Raw genomic sequence first — 22467 nt, forward strand, 5'->3', positions numbered from 1 at the left:
GGCAGAGGTCTCCACCACACCTCTCACTATGTTGGTTGTCCATGTGCCTAGTTCAAGCCATTGTGTGTCTAGTGACAACAATGGGAAGGACTAAAAAGGCTAAGTACATCTCTCAATGGACAGATGAGGAAATTAATGATTCAAGTCTACACAGCTGTGGGTAGAGTGGAGTAGATGTGGTATTAGCCACAGGTGCCAACCTGTGGCAAAGGACACCTGCTTTACAATACCAGAATAGGACAGGACTGTGTCCAACACAGATGCCAACTAACCCAGAATCTGTACATAATACCCATTACTGTAATACAACAGTTTCCTCTTCATGCTTGGGTCTCATTTATTATTAGAAAAATGATTAACTGTGTTGTGAGTGTGTAGGACATAACCTGCGATGCTGAGCACACAGTACAGTATTGTTGAACTAGGCCAATTCTGATTTCATAAAGCCTGTAAAACAGAAAATTAGTTACAAACATGGTAAATGAGTTAAGCAGGGCATCTTAGAAGCATTATGAATAAAAGGTGAAACCTACTCAAAGTTGTGCAGGTTATGATAGTCATGACTAACTAGAGTACATTTCAATGAACCTATTTGATGTTATTAATTTGGCTGTTTGGCATGGGTATCATGTAAACAGGTGCATTGTGAGATTATTTGTTGATCATAACAAAGGAAACTGCAGGGCACCACTGATTCCCTTAATTTGTCATAGCAGTAAGAAAGCTGCAGGAAAAACAAGGGCTGCTGAAAGACAAAAGAGATGGCAATTGTATTCACATATCTTAAAAAAAATATAAGCAGGGAAGCAACTTTTAAGCAGATTTCAGATGCAGTGTAGAGTGTGTCCTTCTCCAGTATGGTTTTCTGCAGAAAGTTATGATACTTGTTAATCATGTAAATGCAAATTGTGGTAACAGAAAAGTGGTATGCTTGTTTGTTTTCTCCTTTCATAAGTTGAGTGAGTGAGTGTTGGCTTTGAGATGCCTACCAGATCAGTAATGGAGCTTTGCCTCATTAATGCTAGCAAGATGTGAAGGGCAAGTTGTCATAGGTTCATAGGTGATTAAGAGGCTTATGACACAAGAACTTTTACAGCCCTAGCCAATAATACCAAGGATATTCATCTTAATTCCCCAGATATGGGACGGGGGGAGTATCAGGGTAGTGGGTCTTTGGGTGTTGCAGCCTGATTCATTTTACAGACTGCCTTTGTCTATAAGGGAACAGGGCAGTACCCCAGGAGTGAATGTATAGCCCCCATCCATTTACCCAAATTATTTTTGAAGAGAGTGAGGAATGGGCTTTGTTTTATGAAGACCTGGTAGCCTTTGGGATACAAATCTCTATCTCCAGCAAGTTCTGTTAGACCCACAAATAAGGTTCAGATGCAGAGAATGCATAACCCTTGTATAATTTTTCTTGCAAATATGCAACATTCCATCAGGGTTGGATCAGAGAATGTCTTGTAGGTCAGGCATAAGTCACCACTCAAATGATACAAAATGGAGTAAAGGGATAGGGCCTTCAGTTGGTCTGTGTAAGACATGTGTCTTATGCTTTGTATTTTTTTAAGTGAGAAATGTATGAGACTGATGAGCAACAGTAAAGCAAATTCAATAACTTATTATGCTACTCATACCTTAAAACTGCTGTGGTGGTGCTGCGTAGCGTTGTCGCCTCACAGTAAGATGTTGTCCTGTTCAATTCTAAGCTACAGCATCTTCTGTGTGGCGACATGCATGAATGGGCGTACCTTCGTTGAAGGTTGTGCATCAGGGCCGGCAACTTGGCACGTAAAAATCTACTGCCAATCATTAGCGGACTGGAGTTCCACTATGGCGACCCCTAACCGGGAAAAGCCGAAAGACAATACACACACACACAATTATGCTACTCATACCTTAAGTTACATAGCAGCTATTGTGATACTTACCCCAGTTGTCTCATTGTTTCAGGTACTCTAGTTTTATAAACCAGACAGTACCAATGCTTTATAAAACTTTCACCAGTTAAGTTTGAGGAAAAAAACAACTATAAGCTGCAGATGCAATGTAAAACACTGTGTAGGGTTGCTGTTGGAAGTGTGAGAACTGCAATTACAATTTTATGAAAAAAGTATGTAAAAAAGGGAACATACCAAAGGTCAAAGAACCTCACACTGCAGAGTATTCCTCTTAGTGTGATGTACATCAATATTGGATTCAATAAAGATAAGTAACATGGAATGTCAAACCATTCAAAATGGGTTTTCTGACATTGAGAGGGGCTCTGGATAGCCTGCAATCTTGAATTATTCTAATTGGGTAATTGTAAAGTGAATACACAGACATTATTATGATCCCCAAAAGTGTGTGTGTGTGTGTGTGTGTAATGGGTGGTATAATGTACAAGTACCACAACCCCTGAGTATCACTTTAAGATAGTACACATAAGGCTAGAATGCGTGGATGATGCCACATGTGTAGTACTTTCTGTCAATTGTATAGACACATGCAAACTAGCTACTGTGTGTTTGCGTTGACACCTCTAAAGCAGGACTAAGCAGGTCTTTAAGAATTAACATATCACAACTTGGAAGAGAGCAAGTTAAGTATATCATCCCCGGAGCCAGACTTCTGTGCTACAACTCTGCATGTTTATATGTTTTTTTGCAGGCTTAAATCTAGCACTGTAAACACTGTAAATATGAAGTAGAGATAGGCCAAACTTTTATGTACACATGAAGTTATCCTAGGCCCTAGACACATTTTCCCTAGTCAGTACGAATACCACTTCAGTTGTCCCCTAAAAAAGGCCACTAACCTGGCCAAAAAAGCATAAACATACAAATTAATAAAACAGAAAAAATATTATAAAGCAAGCAGAATAAATGAAGATTCAGAAGAAAATAAAAATAATAGTTTAGTAATATCCACAAGATGAAATAAGGAAGGAGCAACTTGTATTACTCAACTGCTAGACACCACAGCAGTACATAGCACCACCTCTGGCCATGATTCAAAGTTTAGAAGTTTACATGCTAACGAAAAATCCTGTCTGACTACTACCCAAGGGAAAAACAGATTTATTCAGGTATTTGCCATTTTACATCAACACAAACAAAAGCAAGAACAGAGGCAACTGGTAGAGTACATTCTGTCAGTTTTAGAGTGTAGAACTGTAGTTTGTAATACAGCCCTTTGAACCATGTGTTTCAAGGGGCAAGCATTCTGTGCACTTTGCATTCATTGCTGCAGATCTGAATGCTGTTACAGTGTAGACATAAATCTCCCCTGGTTACCTGGGCACAGCAAATAAAATCTAGGACAGCAAATATTTACATATGTCAAAACTAGGAGAGAGAGACAGAGACTAATAACCTGCTTTCAGTATAAAAGACATGACTCATCTCAAATATATGCTAGTATCTTGTCAGTGATGTTATCTCAAAGACAAAACTTCAGACAGAAGTTACTTTAAATTTTTTATACTGGATTTTTTTACTATGTGATACAACCTTTCATGGAACAAAAAGAGGTTGTCATGCCATTAGGAGATGTAGGGACCAGCTAAAATACCATTACATGCACTATTTGTTAATAAAAGGACCACAACAGTATCATTCTTACTGGGTATAATATTTACCTAGTATTTTAAAATACGTTTTGCAGATAGATTTGTATTCAGTGGCCAACATCATTAAAACGTGGCATTATTCAGAATATAGAGAAAATGATTTTGTTGGGGATTGATACAAGGCAATAACTGCTACTTGAAAGTATCTTCTCCTACTGGAGACTCTTCTGAGCACATAGAACAGTATGTCCCTGTGGCACGTCTCTTACTCAGGGAAGGTAGATGGAGCTGTACCCAGATGCAATACAACCTGATGGATACCCAGGGAAAGGGATAACGTCCAGTTTCCACATCTTTACAGGACAGATGTCCAGCACCATATGTGGACACATGCATGATGCCACTTGTATTACTGCATGTTCCACCATAAAAGAAGAAAGGCAATAGTGAAGTTAACGCCGGTGCCTTGAAGATGCCACTTGTATCACTGTATGTTCTACCATAAAAGAGGAAAGGGAATACTGAAGTTAACATCAGTGCCACGATGATACCACTTGTGTTACATGTTCCACCATAAAAGAGGAAAGGAAATACTGAAGTTAATTCCAGTGCCACAGAGGATCTGAAGAGAACAAACTGAAAGAGTTCTGCATGGTGCGTTAAGGTTCCACTTCCCATGCCCTGCTTACAGGGTAACCAGTTCATTATGTGAGACAGTTTGAGGACAATGGCCGTAGTAGATCAAGTAGCTGGGAATAAGGGATCTTAGTTCTACAGGATTCAGTCTGAAATAAAGTGAGGAAAGAAAGCACTGTCCTCATCACGAAGCCTACTGAATGTTTTACTGAGGATGTTAAAGGTGCTATATTTACCAAGCATGCTTATGATGATTCAGCAATGTGAAAACAGTTTTTTTCCATTATGGGTATTTTCAAGGTTTTAAGAAATTTTAACTGCAGGAACCTTAACCTAGAAGCACATTATACAAATACATATGGTTTACTGTAGCCAGAAAATCATAAACGGTGAGAAAAGTATATGAAGCAACTATAAGCTGTGACTGTTATAGTAAATTTGATTTAGCACCTTGCATTTGTTTTTTTAATTATTTTAGACTGCATATTTTACAGTGTTTTGTGAATGAATCTGTATATTTTTGTGTCTCTGGATGAATCTGCAGAGAAGGCTTTTTAAGAGTATACTGTGTGAAAAGATAGTACAAGGTAAAGGTGTGCCCTGCCTCGTAAGGTCATGAGTCATGACAGACTCACTGTTCCGTGCCACACCTTTATGCAACAGCCCTGCTGCTAAACTCATAATTCAGCCTTAATCTTCAAGCTTGGTTAATTGAAATGTCAGACTGCACTAGAACATGTTACTCCACAACAAAGAATGTAAATGGGCAAGTTGCATCACGTCTAAGCATACGTTTGGCAGCCATGTTGTTTCCTCCCCAATCAAAACTAACAGTTGTCTGCAGTCTGACTCAGTCATGTGAGAACTGTATCAGACAGCAACTATTAAAAAGAGGGTATGCTAACTGCCTGCTTTCTACCACTTTACTATACACATACAAAAAAATTCAAAGCACAGCATTCATGACATCTTAAAGTTCTTATAATATACTACTTTCTTTTCACCGCTCATAGCCACACTTTGCTGGTCTTGTTTTGGGGTATAAATTATTTTACTGCCTAATCATGTTTCATTTGTCTTATTTCAAAACAATATTCCTGTCACAATATTGTCTGCTTTTTAGCCTTGCCTGTTCAAAGAGAAAAATCTGTTTCATTGTTCTAAGGCTTATAACACATTATCTTTTTTAGGTGTATAGTACTGGTCACTAAGAAGACTGTGCTCAGAGTTAAATTGCACACAACAGCTATGCAATATGTTAACTGTGTACAATATGTTATTGTAATGAACAGATTATAAAACACTGACAACACAAACACAAAGTCAGCATGGTATAAACTGGAAAAAACATCTAAGAACTTTAAGTAATAACACATAACTTTTATGCAGTCAGATTTTACAACAGTGAATATAGATTTACAAAAATAACAACATGCTAAGGTAACACAGTATATAAGTTGTAAAGCATCAATAAAAATTGAAATTCAGTGCAAACTATAATAACAGCATTTATACCACAGTGAACCGACACACTAATGTGTGGAATTATTGGTCCACTGACACAGGAAGATTAGAAAGTTATGTGGTTGATTTGTTTTTATTTAATTTATTTATTTTCAAAAATAACTTTGAATTACAACAAATCACTGACATACAGCACTCCTTAATTGCCACTTTGGAAGATATGTTAAAAACAGATCTCATCTTCTGGCCAAGGTGCAAGACATTTGTTTGTGCAATTGTGGTCTGCACTGATAAATGGTCTAGGTGTATGAGGGTCTAGGGAAGTGTCCAGCAGACTGTTACAAAAAAGGTTCTGACAGTATTGCTTAGTAAAGATGTTGGGTTGGCTGGGGGTTGAATACTTTAAAGTGTCACAATAAATAAATGGATGGGAGAAGCCAGGTTACAGGATGATGCACATGTGGAATCATGGCCAAAAAAAACAGGAGATTATTAAAGGCAAACTCTTTTACTGCAATAGTGAGAAAGTCCCTTGTACGAGCTAGCCAGTACATACCCATAAAGGGAACAAAAGAACAACAGTGGGCAATTGGGAGGCTGCAATAATGCACATCCACAGGACAGGAAATGGGTAGAGAAAAAAAGTTAAAAACAGGTTTGAAATACCTTTTCTGGTAGTAGTTGAGTGTTAAATATCCCAAGACACTTGTTTGATGAAAAAGTGAGTGTACATTTTTGGAGGGGAGTTCAATTAATTATTTATGGATTCAACAGTAACACAATTATTTTACACATAATTAACAAAAGAAATCTTAAATTAGCAGAGACCTTTTTGACAGCAATCTTTGCATTTTTATCCTTAACACAAATCATTCTTATGCCAAGATGAAGCTGCCTAATTAATGCTTTTTGATCTATTTCCTTTTAGTGTAAAATGCTTGAACTGCGTCTGTCAAAGAAAAGATTCAATATGTACAAATTCCATGGTCCTATTCGTTGCCTAGACTTTCCTAAGACATAAAATGCATTCTTTTATCTCCCACAGCTTTTTAACTCATACTTTACTTGTCACTAATACTGCTGGGTAAATATAAGATGCATACAACTATATTCAAAGCCTTGCTTTTGGAAAATCCTGCCCAACTTGATTTCTATAGTTCACTCAGATCCTTAGTTTACCAGTAATGCCCATTCTAGCTGCCTGACTTGCAGGCTGGCTATTAGGAAATGGTGATTTATCCTAAGACTCCTTCTTGGCCATAACTGAAATACTCCGCAATAGCATAACTAAAACTCAAAGACACTCAGAAATTGTATACAGTCAGAACAAAAGCACTGTTGTCCCAAAATGATTAAAGAAAAATGTCCAAAGCTTTTCAACATAACTCATCCCTGACTGAAAGAGTGGCACTTGGAGGTTGCAACATATGCAGATTGCTCCTGGGGAATAAAACAACAAAAAATTGTATCTCGTTCTGAAGTTTCATGCCCCTTTGTGTTTCAAATGTGCCTGTATTGTTCTTCCAACTCTCAAAATGGTACCAGCTTAAGAAGAAACTTGAGGGGATTCATTCAATTCTACAAGGCACTTGAAAAACATCCGTGTTTGTTTTGAAATATAGCTCTATTTTCAGCCATTAAAAAAAGGGTGATAAACAGAGTCCTTTACAATCTGTGAGCAGAGGTTAATTCCCAGAGCATGTGTGTGCTTTTTATTTATATACATATATATATATATATATATATATATATATATATATATATATATGTATTTTATATATATATATATATATATATATATATATATGTGTGTGTGTGTGTGTGTGTGTGTGTGTATGTGCGTGCATGTGTATATTTATATATTCTGTGCACTGCATTAAACATTTGATCACAAACCAAAGACCTTATCCTAGTTTGGAAATGGAGCACAACTCTTTAATTTTTATTTTAGCCACTGAAAAGCTGTCCATCTTTGTTCTACTTCTTTGTACTCTTAGAACTGAAATTTACCAGTTTCTTATATGTGTAGTTTAATGTTATTTGGGTGTTAATTTAAGAATCCTGATTCCTCAGTTTAAGCATCTTCCAGTTATCATACACAGTAAAACAGTTCTGACATTGGGATATTGACAAATGATTTACTGAGATAATCCTAAATACATTCATTGGTACTGGCATGCTGAAGCGGGTGAGAAAGCAAAAACGAAAGTGGTTATACGTTTAACTTAAAAAGTCTCTCAATGCTAGACCCAGTGATTCAGGAATACTGTAATGTGACCAAGGCTAATCTATTGCTGATCCAACTGCCCAGAACACTAGAGCAGATACTATATGAAGGATGACTGCTGCTTCTACAAGACTATACTTCACAAGACTGTCCCACTTAATAATCCCTTCCTCACTGCCTATAAGCATCACTATGTGCCTCTAGGCAGCAAGGCTTTTAATACTCTATGCAAAATTCAGTAGTCTGTGGATGGGGTCTGTGTAAACTGTGGATGGGGTCTTTGTAAATATGCTTACTGGCATGGTGCTCCAGTAGGAGACTTACCTAATAATGGTTTCTATATTCAAATTGCATTTGCTTTACTGCACACATGAGGACTGCAACAATGTATAAACAAGTCCATGAGTATCACTATCTAAATGCCTACTGCGAAAGAATGTGTGTGTGTGCGTTTACATACATATATATATATATATACATGCCCCCCACACCTATTGCTAATTATATATACCAATTCCAAGATCGCACAACACTGGAAAAAGGGCAAATTTCATTTTTGATATTTTATCTTCTGAAGGGGATCCATATATATAGACACACACACACACACACACATACTGCCTGTGTGAACTGATCATAATCCTTGTCTAGTGCATGGAGAGCAGTGATTACACTCAGATATTCTGAAAAAGGTAACAGTTAACCACTACAGTGGCACGAGACCCCACCTTAACAAATGTTAAGCACCTCCTGTTTAAGTTGTTCAGGTCAGGTCTCACTCTAGGCAGTAAAATCTGTCACTACTGACTAGCAAATGACAGCCACAGAATAAAGGGTTTGTTTCTGCTTGCTGTCCATCAGTAACGTGTCTTCACTTCCTTTTATAACTTTAGAAAGTTACTAGAACAACGTAATGTGTTCATCTGCATTTTCTGAAGGATACAAAGTCCTTCAGAACTAAATGCATGTCATTATTTAGTGTCGTCAATCTTCAGTAATTTGTTCAAAAAACACAGACTTTATGGTGAAATGATGAAACAGATGAAGCAAAAATCAGGACATTCTGTGAAAATCTGGACAGTTGAGAGGCATGGAAGGCGAGTGGAAATGTAAAAGGGCGGAGTTACACTGCCTTTCTGATATCGCTTGCTAAGTGCTTTACAACTTTAAAACACAGCAAGTCTTTTTTGTTGTTGTTTTTACTGTAACTAGTAGCACATAGAGCAGATAAAGCTCACTACACTACTATGAATTATGACTGGGCTGCCGATCTTGTGTGTTTGAGACATGGATGTCCGGCTTCACCTCTGGAGCAGAATATCTTGGCACTTAAATCAGTTGGCACTGACATCCTACTCTCATCATCTTGTGTGTTCTCCACATGGATGCCAAGATTTATCTCTTCAGTTTTGCTCTCAAGGAGAATTTCTTAATATCCATGTTTTAGTTGTTTATAATCAGTGACCCTGTCATAATCTTCTGTGTTTGATTATCATAAAACATTAGCCATAGTAAAGTATCCAAGTTGCTTTAAACAAATGCGCAGTAGCCATTGAAAACCAGACTAATGATGGTTTAAGTAAGTTAGTAAAAAGTAAGTAATTATGATCACAATAACGGATGTATTTCAAATTTGTTTGCACATAAATACACACTAGCTGAAGTACTGCAACTTAGTTCATGCAAATTCTCATTATTCTTGCAATGTCAGACTAAACTTAAAAAAAAACATCATCCACAGCCCCACCACCATCCAGCAGTTATAGCCACTTTCCTGTGTGTGCACCTTATGCTTTTGTGTCACAAAAATAATACCTTTCAAATTCTTAGCATAAGAATCAGAGGCAAAATTGAAGGACAAAGCCCCAAAATCAGGCACAGATTTTAAATATTGCTCTTGTATACCCAACCATTGTTAGGGTAACACTTTTTTCATTAGCATGCATTTTCTGAAACATGCAAAGTCTGACATTCAAATATCTTGTCAAACATAATGATTGCAATTATCAGTAACTTGCCAGGAAAAAAAACACAAATATTAAGCAGAATAAATCTATCATATGAGGCTAAAATCAAGAACATTCTGTGAAATCAGGGACAGTTAAGAGCCATGCAATTTCAGCTTTGTGTTTCACATGAATAGTAATCAGAAGCATTCCATTTCACACAGGTTCTGCAATAGCAGGCAGGTAACTGAGTTAAAACGTACAAGGCAAGTTACTTTCATCTACAAACATACCACACTCAGCAGTTATATCCACTTCGATGTGTATCCCTCAAGTGACTGTTATTGAAGAAAAAAGAAAAATACTTTTCAACCTATTAGTGTACAAATTAGGCATGAAGCGAATACAAGAACGAGAAACAGACACCAGATCACGGCCAGATTTTAAATACTACACTCGCATTCTCAGAACGTTTTTAGAATAGTACTTCCATTAGCATGCATTTGAGGTGATGGCAATCAGAGATTTGCTAGAAAACTATGATGATAAACTAATAAAGTATGAGTTAAACTTAGCAGCACTCTAGAAAACTCAGGGACTGTGAAGCATTGCATAATTTGAGTTTCATTTCACACAATTACTAGCCACAAATATCTCAGCTTACTTCATACAACTGCACACTAGTCATAGGATCATAGGTAGCTACGCTAGGTATCAGTTCCAGTAGACCATTAAGGGGCCTAGTCCAAATTCCCCAACTGCTCCAAGGTACTGTCTGGTTAAGTGACTTGCTCAAGTCTATGTACAAAGATAGAAAAACGTAGAACAAAACTTCATCGAAAGGCTATTCCACGAACAGTAATCCCCAAGCATTGCTTTCATTAAAGAGTGAAATCAACGTAAAAAAAAAATCATTGAAAGGTAATAGTTTGCCAACAACAAGGAAGAAACCATGAAAGTAGGGGGCTGCACCCTCCACACCACCCAATATCGGGGGCTGCACCCTTCACACCCCCCACATTATATATACCAACTCTGAGATCGCACTATAGTGGGGGAAAGGGCACATTTTAAAAAGGTTTTATTTAGTTTACCTTATACAGTGCAGTACTTCCTTGTTGTTGGCCAGCGATTACCTTTAGATTATTTTTTTACATTGATTGTTACTCTTCAGTGAAAGTGATGTTCGCTGAGTACAGTTCGTGGAATACCCATTCAATGACATTTTTATTCGATGTGTGAACATGGACCCGACTTACTCAAGGTCACATAATAGGTAAAATAAGGCTGACAGAGTCTAACTTCATACCACAAATAGCAGAACAGCTCACACTCTTATCCCTTTGTACCAGCTGTTAGATCAAGGCAGGGTAAAATACTAAACAACGGTTACTCCTACTGAATAGGTGTAACTCATTTGCCCAAGTGAGGAAACAAGTTGCATCCACCAGATGGTTTTAGAAATACATCTTCGAACTTAAACACTTGGTCTACATAAAACCTTTAATGGTATGGTCTTCTAATACAACTTCCTTTTTGTAGGAGTAACCATTGCACGATCCCCATAAACTGAGCAGTGGCCATGCACTCAAGACACTATATACACATGCCAAGCACACAACCAGATAAGTCTCAAAAGACAACTCTCTAAAGTCGTAAACCAAGTTTTCCTCCAGTCATGTTTGTTAACCAGGTAAGCCCACTAATCAGAGAGTCCCACTTCAGGGTGACCTGGGGGCGCTGCCTGGGTAAGTGACTTCATCAGAATTATACAGTGGGCAAATGGAAGAATCACACTGTGTGCTCTTGACGTACAGAGAGGAACTCATTAACAACTTGGAGCCTTAATTTATTGTGTAAACTGCAGAAGTACTAACCTGCATGCTCCTGTTTCAAGGTCCATACAACAGTGCAGGCAATATCTAGTTTACATGCACTTTTGCACCTAGCTTGTAAAATAACACAAACACATGCAAGTAGATCACATGAAATGGGCAGTCTGACCTATTCCTTCAGACATGACAAGTCTGTCCTCGACACCCAAGTGAGAGGAGGCTGCCAAACAGACCTGACACAGTTCCTACTGTCCTCAACACCCAAGTGAGAGGAGGCTACCAAACAGACCTGACACAGTTCCTACTGTCCTCAACACCCAAGTGAGAGGAGGCTGCCAAACAGACCTAACACAGTTCCTACTTCAGACAAGACAGAATAAATGACACAGCAAAGCAGCTCAGTTAATGACTCAGTCTGACTTGCTCAAAGAGGTGTCAAACTTCCCCTTCATCTTATACTTCCAAATATTCATTCTTATCTTTCTGTCTACCAGTGGTTCTACAAAAGATGCTGGACATCATTACCAGGAAGTCATGTTCTACATAAAACAATAAAAGTACACTAGCTGCTGAAATGCAACATTCCATCTCTCCAACAAGAAAGAGGCACTAATGCAGAACAGCCATCTTTTCACAGCATAAAGCACATGCCTTGGATGCAACATGAACATTCTCTGCATTTAAAGCCACAGTATTGGATGCTTAAAGATCAGAAAGAGGAGTAAATCTGTTTGTTTGGATTTAACCCCACATAGCTAGCAAAACTGATTCTTGTAGTAACTTAGTGATCTTGTAAAGTCACTAATGTTAAGAGAAGACAGACAAAACTTACTATCAGTTTCAGAACATTATCCTTAAAATCGTATTGGAAAAGGTATGCCGGAAACCTAGTAGTTCCTTTGCGATGAATGCCTCTTACCAGTCATTCTTAAAGATTCAGTAGTAATCAAGAATCACTGCCTGACGGATGGCTCACACATTTACACCCAGATTCCAAAAGACTTACACTCACAGAAAACTACTTACACTGAGATCAGGCTGACAAGAGGGCCTTTTGGTACTGGTCCCAGTAGTAATCCTGTTTATAGCTAGTCTAAGTGACATACTTTGGAGTAAGGCTGAGAACAAGGCTTTCAGAAACAGGACAGACTAAAACAGAAAGCAACTATTTTGGAGTCTGGCCCTTAAAGTTATTAAAGAAGCAAAGGTGTGTGTGTGTGTGTGTGTGTGTGTGTGTGTGTGTGTGTGTGTGTGTGTGTGTGTGGGGGGCAGGGGACAAGCACACCTTTCAACCTTCCCTTCCATTTCCATTGTGAAACACTGCCTCTGATAATGTGGAACAAATGGTCAAAATGTGGAACACCTTCTGACAGCTTATGAACTTCAATGTAAGAAGCTCGCAGGCTGATTAAAATGTGTTACTTTAATTCATTAAAACAAAATAATAATTCTTTACCATGTATCATTTATATGTACCAAGACTGAATGTGTGCCAGAAACTTTCAATAGGGAACTGGGATGGACATGGCTTTTTTTTAATGACTCAGAATGAGGAACATTCATCATAATGAAGTTGCCCTTCCAGCCTCTAGTGCAGAGTTATTAAAAAAAGCTGTAAGATAACCACAGATGTCAATTACCTTCCCCACCTCTACCCTCCTAACTCTTCTGGAATGGAGAAGATGATGTTAAAATAGTTTATTTACTTGCTAGGGCCCTTACATTTTTGACTGTCTCCTTAAAATACATATGAGCAATGCATCCCCCAATTACCCATCAAAGTTTAATATTTCCCAGGAGTATAGTTCCTTTTTTACCCATTATTTTAATGCTGCTCCTGAAGTTGCTGTCATACTTTGCGTCTCTATGTAATGATCTGGATACCGTCACTGAGCGTGAGGATTCCCCAGCCTCTTGTGTTGTGTCTCAGTCTTCCTTTCTTCCTCTTACTCCTCCATAGTCTGTGCTACAGCACATTTACTAAATATGTGTCACCAGTCCAACTAGCCATCCTACTGGCATAGATATAGGGTGTTTGCTTGCACATTAGTGATCTGGGTTCAGGAATGAGCACATACCAATAGACAGCTTGCTCAACACTCCCAAAAGGAAATGGTACTCCTCACTATCTTTGTGACCTTCAATGGAGATGAGATTTCTTAGCAAGAAGTAGAATCACAGATAAGAGGGGGGTGACAGTCAAGTGCATGGCATACCTATGCTTTTGCATGGCTGATTTGAGGTCACATGCAGAGCACAGCTTGACCAATACTCCTAGAATGATGGCCGTAGACACCTAGCAGTATTCTTCACAGAATCCTCTCTCATTAGTCCTCATACTGGTAGTTGCAAGGCCTGGACCTCTGAGAAATCAGGATGCATGCCCCCAAAAGGGATACATTTGAAATCTCCAGAAAGGAGCAAATGGAGTACTCAAAGATGGGGGAGCTAGAAAAAAGCACCCCCCAACTACTTCTGTGCTGTATCAGCCTTTTCTGTATACCATAGCCTATTCCCTATCAGACAGAAAACAGATGAACAGAAGCTTGGATATAGATGGCAAAAATAAATGTCTGGTCACATAGACTATCTCTTTCCTAGCTTCTGATCAAATTGCAGATTTTTCCTGAATTCCAGAGTTATTTTTTTCTTCCATATAACATAAAATATGTGCAATTCATACATTCTTTAAAATTATGTCATCTTTCTGATGGTAGTTCCGCTTGAGAAATAGCTGGCTGATGGAAATAGCCTTTCTTTAAAGCAAAAGAAGTCTTCTTATATCATAGGAGGTTACTAGGATAAAGGCCCTGGGGCCCTTATAAGCCTAGCCAAGAGTTTATCCCCCAAAAGAAACCTCATTCAGCACCTGTCGCCCCGGTCAATGAGGGACAAAGTTGGAACCCCTGGGACAAATTTGTGGTTTCCCATCCACTCATCAAGATTGCGCTTGAAGAGGGTGAGGGAGGTACTCTGTTTGACACGTATGGGAAATCTATTCCAGAGACAGGGCAGCCTCTGAGAGACAAACCTGTCTCTCCAGCAGGTTTTGCTGATGCTGCATATTACATTTCGGCCCATCGAGTGGGTAACGCTCAAGGAGTTAGACTTATGGATATGGACCATCACTAGTAGGGCAGGGTCCGATATTGCCTTGTAGGTGAGACACAGATCACCTCTGAGCAATCTGTATGATACAGAGTACAGTGATAGTGATTTGAGCCTGCCCACATAGGACAGGTGTTGGAGGCCATGGATTCTCTTTGTGAGGTATTTCTGTGGCCTTTTCAGTTGGTGCAGGTGTTTGGAGAGGTACATACCAAACAAGACATTATACTCAATTGTAGGTCTAATGAGGGAGGAGTACAGAGAGGTAATAACCTCCTTTTTTTCTGGATGCAATCCCTTTACTTATGAGATAAACCAACTAAAAGGCTTTGCTCACCACTACCGCTACATGATGGTCGAATGTGAGATTGTTATCAACCTGTGTACGCAGGTTTCTCACTACAGGTTGTGTTCTTAGGGGGTTGCTGTTGATGTGGTAATCAGTAGGGCCATGTTTGGCACTAGTTATTTGTTGCTATGAAACCCTCTTGTCATATGTTAACATCATTTGAGGAGTCAGTGACAGCACCCAATTTACAGTCATCCACAAACTTGGTCAGCAACAGGCCCTTTGTCTTTGTCTGCACCTCTGAGAAGTAGATGCCAAACAGTAGGGATCCCAGAACAGATCCCGGGGGAACATCACAAGTGACAGTTCCGCTGCTGGAGATGGTGGCACCTATTTTGATCTTGTGGATCCTATATGAGCCAAGTTGGCCACCCATTTGACAAGATAGGGAATAACACCAAGTTGTTTTAATTTATCAATGGTGTCAAAGGCCCTGACCATGTTAAGGTAAGCTGTATGTACTGCCTTTACCTCATATAGGGCTTGGTGACAGTCTGAAAGAAGTCAACTAGGTTCAATAGGCAAGATCTGCCCCTGACAAATCTGAATTGGGTGGGGGTCAAGTGCTTGGAGATTGTCTATGTCCTTGTTAATGAGATCCATAATAATACACTCCATGGCCTTACAGATCAGACTTGTCAAGCTAATGGGGCGATAGTGTCCCGGGTCAGTAGTGGCACCACCTTTGTGCAAGGGGATGACAATGGCAATTCTCCACTCTACTGGAATGAAGCCTGTAATTAGGCTGTGGTTGAATAGGGTGCTCAATGGCAAGGCTAGTTCTGGCTGGAGATGGTGCAGAATACAGCCTGGGATACTATCAAGTCCCAGTGAAGTTCTGTTCTCTGTCTTGGATAGGGCCTTTGACACTTGATCTATGGAGATGTGAGATGTGGGACAAGTATCAGTGATGCTGACTGGGCCTTTGGGAGTGCGATATGGGGGTGAGGTTTGCACTAAACCTATCGGCTAGAAGGTTGGCTAAGTCAGCAGGATAAGTTTAAATGGTACCATTAAGTACTAATTCAAAACAAACTTGGGCTTTGTCATGGAGGTTCATAATGTAACTGAAGAACTCATGGTTTCACTTTGTTTCGGAGGCTAGTTTCAACTTGTAATTGGCTTTGGAGATTTTCACTAGTGATCTAATTTGCTTGTTGAGGCAGAGGAGGGAGTTTTTCTGATTTGGACTTTATTCCTTTTTACCCTTGGACAACAATTTCTTCCTTTTGCTGTAAAGCCTGTTGATAGAGGATGTCCATCAGCCAGGTTTGTGTTTCTTTGAGGAGCAGGTTTTAGTTCTGTTGGGTATGGCTGAGTCCATGCAGTTGTGCAGGTGCTTGTATACTGCACTGGCATACTGTTCAGCATAGTTGTCTGCATCCTCGGAGGGTGGTGGTGGTGTGAAGCTGCTGATACCCTCCCTTAGGAGGTTGTAGTCAGCTTTTGAGAATTTTTTTAGCCTGGTTATGGCTGGGGAGGGGTTGGGTGGGATAGAAACTTCGACTGAGACAGACTGATGATCTGATCTCACCAGGAAAGAACATACTATGGGAGTGGTGCAGCGGTCACCCATGCTGGTGAGAACCAAGTCCAGTATGTTATCTCCCCTTGTGAGGGGATGAGACCAGCTGATCTAGTGCATTAGAACTGATGAAGCCAAGGAATCACTGGGTGAGTGCATTAGTGTAGGAATAGTTCACCCAGTCTATGGTGGGGTACTTGATGTCACCAAGGATCAGGGTGTTAGGGGGTACCTTGATGGAGTGAAGTAGGTCCAGGTAGGTGGAGTGGGTGTCCTGAGTATGGAAGGGGGTCTATAGCTGGCTATAACTTGGATGGGTGTCTTGCCAACTGTCAGTTGCACCTGGAATAATTCCAGTGCATCATGCTGGTAAACCAGTCTGGAGGTGCCTATCCTTAATGAAGATAGAGACTCCACCACCCTTAGTCTTTCCAAACTCATTTTGGGGTCAGAAAGTGTGGAATGAGGTATAGCCTAGTAAGGCAGGGGTGCTCTATTCAGCCCTGAACCAAGTTTCTGTGACTGCACAGACATCGGCATTTTCCAGTGTGAGGAAAGCCTCCAGTGAGTGTGTTTTCAGGTTAAGGCTCCTAGCATTGAGCAGCATGACCTTCAATTTGCTTTTTGGCATATCTTTTATGCTGGAAGATTTGTCTTTGGGACATAACCTAAAAAGGCACAATGGGGGACAGGTTGAGACCATCTCTGGCAAAGGATCGAGGCCTGTCAACCATGTCATCCAGGCAGACAGATACTAGATCCCCTTGGAAAGACACCAGAAACTAACCGAATTGTTGAACTCAATCATTTTTTGCTGGTATTGTGGTATCACTCTTGGTGAAGGTAGTATGCTGCTTAGAGCTAGGGTCATACCTGCCTGGAGCACATACTCAGAGCTCAGTCATGTCTCTCGTCATGTAGTCCAGGGAGGTACTCCTCAAGTCATTCACACCAACATGGACAATGACAGAGTCATACTTGTACCTGTTGTGGAGAGACTTAAGTGTGTGCATGATGTGGCAGATTCTAGCACCTGACAAACAGCAGACCGTGACCTTCTCCTTGTTGAACCTGGTGAGAGGGGACATCAGTGTGTCTCACTATTGCATCACCCATGACTAGTATGCTTGATTTACTGTTATGCCTTATGGGCTGTGTTGGTTTATTGTTATGCCTAATGGACTGTTTTTGTGAGACACTGGTGTGTTGACTACTGTGTGTGATGTGATTGGTGTTGTGTGTGGAATGTTTGAGTGTGTGTTTTGGGGGTCTCTGTTGTTTAGGTAAGTTTTTGTTGAGGACCCCTGCTTAGGTGGGTGTGTGACTCTGTGATGTGGATGGTGTAGTATTTGTGCTGGCAATCTCCTCTTTGTCAGGAGTACTGACTGTGGTGTGAGACAGCATGGATTCCAGCTTACTGATGTAGATGTATTTCTCGCATGTAGAAGAATTATGTGCTAGGAGAAGGGGACTGTCCATGAGCATAAGGCAGTTCCTCTTTTCTTGTTAAACTCTGCTCAAACTGTCATAAAGTGTCTTCTTGTCCTCCATGACCTTTTTTTCTTTGTGACAATGCATCCATTTGGACTCTGAAGACTCCTCCAAGGTAATTATTTTTTTCTCTGCCACATCTCCCCAACCCTCGCCTGTTTTATTCATGTGTTTGTATAAAACACTAGTAGTCTGCATTTCTGTTAGGCCTGAAATATCAATGTATCCATGCATAAGAACAGCAGTGCTGCAGATTCGTTTTCTTTTTCAAGGTCCAATGCACTAAAGTACCACACTCTTCCACTCACACATTTCTTGTCCTTTTTGCATTCCTTTACTGCAGCCTGGTTTCTCTCTCTCTCTCTCTTCATACAGTAAGGCACCTTGTACACAGGTCACACCACATACCATTAAGGCAAGTGTAATTTTTTTACAGCATGTTTCATGCTTGTAAAAACAAAATCTCAGCAGCCAGGAATTTCACAGCTTTTCAAGATTACCTTGGTTTTAATACTTTACTGTGATGTGTTAAACTCTCATATCCCTGAGTATTCTGTACAACTATACAGTTTGCCTGCACTCTCTTTTCTTATAATTAGTGGCTTAACCAAACAGTAACAGCATCTCCCCTCAATCAATGATACTTCACATGATTCAATTGCAAATGATTTGTGTTCTTTACAGAATTACAGGCTTTTTATGAAGATTAACACACACACCTCATAAAAATATCAACTCAAAGGAAAACTTGTATTAATGTTTTGAAGCATCTTTAAAAATGACAAGGATTCAGAATTCCACATAAAATGCTAAGCAAATACCAGAGGTCTGGGGTCTGTGACAATCTCCACCCCACCTAAATACCTACGTAAATAGCAGTGACAATGAGCTGTCAAGGTGGGAGGTCAAGTAATTCAGACTAAGCCCATTTATTTTTGCTTGCACATACTAACATATCCAGTTTGCAGGTGATCTGTCGATGAAATAGTTTTTGTAGGTCATATCTCCCTACAGGTTTGCTGGAATCCAAAAGAATCTAATGGTAACCCAGCTTAGTCTACAAAATATGCAGCTTCCAGAACCCACAGAAGTCATTTAAATAAAACTAGTGATTATAAGGCATGTCAAATGTTTAATTTGAGTCTTATACTCAGAAACTCCTCATATTCACGTTTGACAGTTGATTGCTAACTGAAAGCAGCTATTAGTAACAATGTTGCCTTACCTTCTTTGACGTGGTATCCCTCTGGTTACAGTGACAACTATATAGACATCTGATACAGGAAAGACCAGGAAGGTCACAAGGTGATTTAGTAATCATTTCAAAGCTGCAGTTTCTCTGCTTGTACTAGAATTCAGGATGTGTTGAACTATGGAAATAAAAAAAATGTAAGGTGAGCAGAATCAAATCAAGTAAATACTGTTAAGAAATGCTGTGATACAGTCTCACATTTGCTAAGTTTGTTCACAAAATTATAGTGGAAACTTTTTGACTTAGAAGTCTCTGTAACTGTAAACTGGAAAACCTATAAATATGCTGACTTAAAAAGAAGGTGGCTTGACAGTCTTTCCTTGTACTACAGAATGCAACAGTATTTGCTGTAAAATGTCAGGTTAAGAGAAAATCAGTTTAAACAGTTAATATATCACTATCAAAATCTAAAATTGTTGAATTAATAAAATCCTTGAATTATGAAACTTAGATGCAACTTTTTAAATACTTCATATATGGAGAATATATTCATCTTCATTATGCGACAGCAGCATATAAAATGGGATAGTTGCCCTACAACCAACGAACCAATAGCTGTTTTTCCATGTTGAACTATATTTTGCAGCTTCAGAGGGTTTTTTTTTCCCTGCAGTGCCTATGACAAACTGCTGTCTAAAAGATGAACAATTGGACATCTTATCTTGAGGCAGTTACAGGACTAAGTTAAAATACAATACAACATGATTTCAGACTAACACTTAGAGTTCCTACTGAATTGGGTTAATTTAGACTTGTAACTCCGATATACTGTAATTTATATACAACCCAGTTAACTTTTAATAAACTTGAACTTTAAAATATTTTCATTTTCAAATACTGCAGAACTGATGAAGAATGCATGTCCAGGTCTAGCCCCTTGCTACACTTCTATAAAATAGAATGAACACAGTTTCTAATTACTTTCCTTCAAAACATGAGTTATCTGGAAATAAGCATTTAGCCTACATCTTATCAAATCATTCAAATAATTTTACTGGCATATGTCTCTAAGCATCCCTATAAAATCAGCTCAGTGCACATATGAGTTGGTGGTTTTATCATCATTTTTCCATTCAAGAAATGGGGCAATATATGCTTTTTAAATTATACATTTTTGTACCTTACAGAAGCATTTAGTTTAAAGATGCATCCAGACACATGCTATGACACTAGTAGGAAAGTTTAAAAACATGCTGTTGTGTTAAGCAATGATTTGTACAGCACTAGTCATTTCTGAATACTCCCCATTGTCAATGGAAAAATACCACAAAAATAAGACAAAAATTACTGACTGCTGCACAACTACGTCCATCTGAAATTTTAAGCAATCAATATCTTAACATTTTGGGGGTTTCATCTATTGCCTCAAAAATGCCTGATGCAATATTGCTGAAAGTGTTACTTCTGTGGGCCCATATGGTAGGACAATAAGTATTAATTTCTCATATATAAAAAAATAACACCAAATGGAATGTTTTTAGAAATACCTTCCTGTAGCAAGACACCAATGTTTCGGACCTGCACCAGGAAGTGGAATCCAGTGTAAACAAAATCAAATCAAATAAAAAATATTTAAGAATGCAAAAATGCAATAAGTCCAAAAGCAAAAACAGTGTTGTGCTCCACACTTCCCTTACAAAATATATAGACATACAAAAATGGAGCAATAGCAAACATCTAAGAAAAAACTGCACCTGAACTATGAAAAATGTATAAGCACACACAAAATGCAATACAAGTAACATTGCTAATACAATATGGAACAAATCACAAAACATCTCAAATTAAAACTTAAAAGACAGCATGAAGCTAACATCAAAATGAAAGTACAGCATCTAATACTGTAAAGGGTGCTTATTATTTTATAACTAGATTAAACTAGAGCCTCAACAATCCCATTTTGCTACTGGAGATGTGCTTTAAACCATCCTTGATGACACAACATGATCAAAAATTAAAAAAAAAAAAACAAGGAGCCTTTTCACTGCTACAGGTGAAGAAGCTCCTTGTTTTTTAATAATACATTTTGTGGTCACCTTTTCTTTGGTGGCTGTTTGCATTGTTTTGGACTTATACAATTTATTCCCAAGATTTCCCAGCCATCCTCGATATCCTTCTTTTGTAAGTAATGTCACGTTAATATGGATCTGTCCAAGTGCTCCCTGTCAGAAGGCTCAGACCCACCACTGCGATTCTTGACACTTTAAAATATAAAGCTACAATTCAAATAAAGAGATAAATGCATAAATAATAAATATTCATTTACACTTACAATTCTGATCTTCTAGGGATGACATATGAATATCAAAAGGCACCCCTTTCCAAGTGTCCAAACCACGGCCCAAAGATTTGATTGGTGTCGTGTGTGAATCAGATTCCAAACAGTACTAAACCACCCCCATTAAAGACATAACGCTATGATTTAGCTTATTTACAATAAATTCTAGGACAGAACAAAAATCCCAGACCCTAGAGCAAGTCGATCCCTTCAGCAGATCTGGAAATCAGTAATTAATTATCCATATATTTAAGATTCTGTGGATTAGTGATCCCACGTTAAGAATAACCACACTTCTCCAACGTTGCCTTATGTAGAACTTTAAGGAGAGGCTTAATATATAGAATGGAAAAAAAGGTCTATCAGAAGAAATCTGCTTTACCCTCTTTACTTAACAGGTATCACATATAACACCCAACAATTAATATTTTATACCTACACAGGTTGTAAAGGGATTTAAAGTGAATGATTAATGAAAAGAAACCTTGATAACGCATAAATAACTAAAATAAAGCAGTCTTCACTGTAAGAGATATATGTTTATTAAATCTAAAAATGCTCCCATCACCACATACTAGAGGTGGACAAGCATGGGATTTTTTGAAAAAACAGCCAAGTCAGAGGTGAGTCAAGGGTCTGTTTTGGCTCATAAAATCCATTAAAGGCAGAGACAGTACTTATAAAGTGGAGACTAAAAAAAACAGCAGCAGTTTTAGTACACACTGCATGTGCGTGCACACATTCACACCTGCAACCTTTATATATATATATATATATATATATATATAGAGAGAGAGAGA

At 38.8% G+C, this 22467-nt stretch overlaps 1 protein-coding gene across 1 annotated transcript in view; it reads right to left on the reverse strand.

Moving 5' to 3' along the window:
- Positions 1–22467, reverse strand: part of LOC122789859 (glycerophosphoinositol inositolphosphodiesterase GDPD2-like) — a 502465-nt gene that overhangs the window by 289882 nt on the left and 190116 nt on the right. Inside the window, exon 2 of the mRNA XM_044057293.1 lies at positions 19363–19507. Within this exon, the coding sequence (XP_043913228.1) occupies positions 19363–19458 (96 nt within the window). The 5' untranslated portion in view covers positions 19459–19507. The remainder of the gene's footprint in view (positions 1–19362; positions 19508–22467) is intronic.

The sequence above is a fragment of the Protopterus annectens genome, chromosome 15.part0, assembly GCF_019279795.1.
Source record: "Protopterus annectens isolate FY-2018-M chromosome 15.part0, PAN1.0, whole genome shotgun sequence".
Classification (NCBI taxonomy): domain Eukaryota; kingdom Metazoa; phylum Chordata; order Ceratodontiformes; family Protopteridae; genus Protopterus; species Protopterus annectens.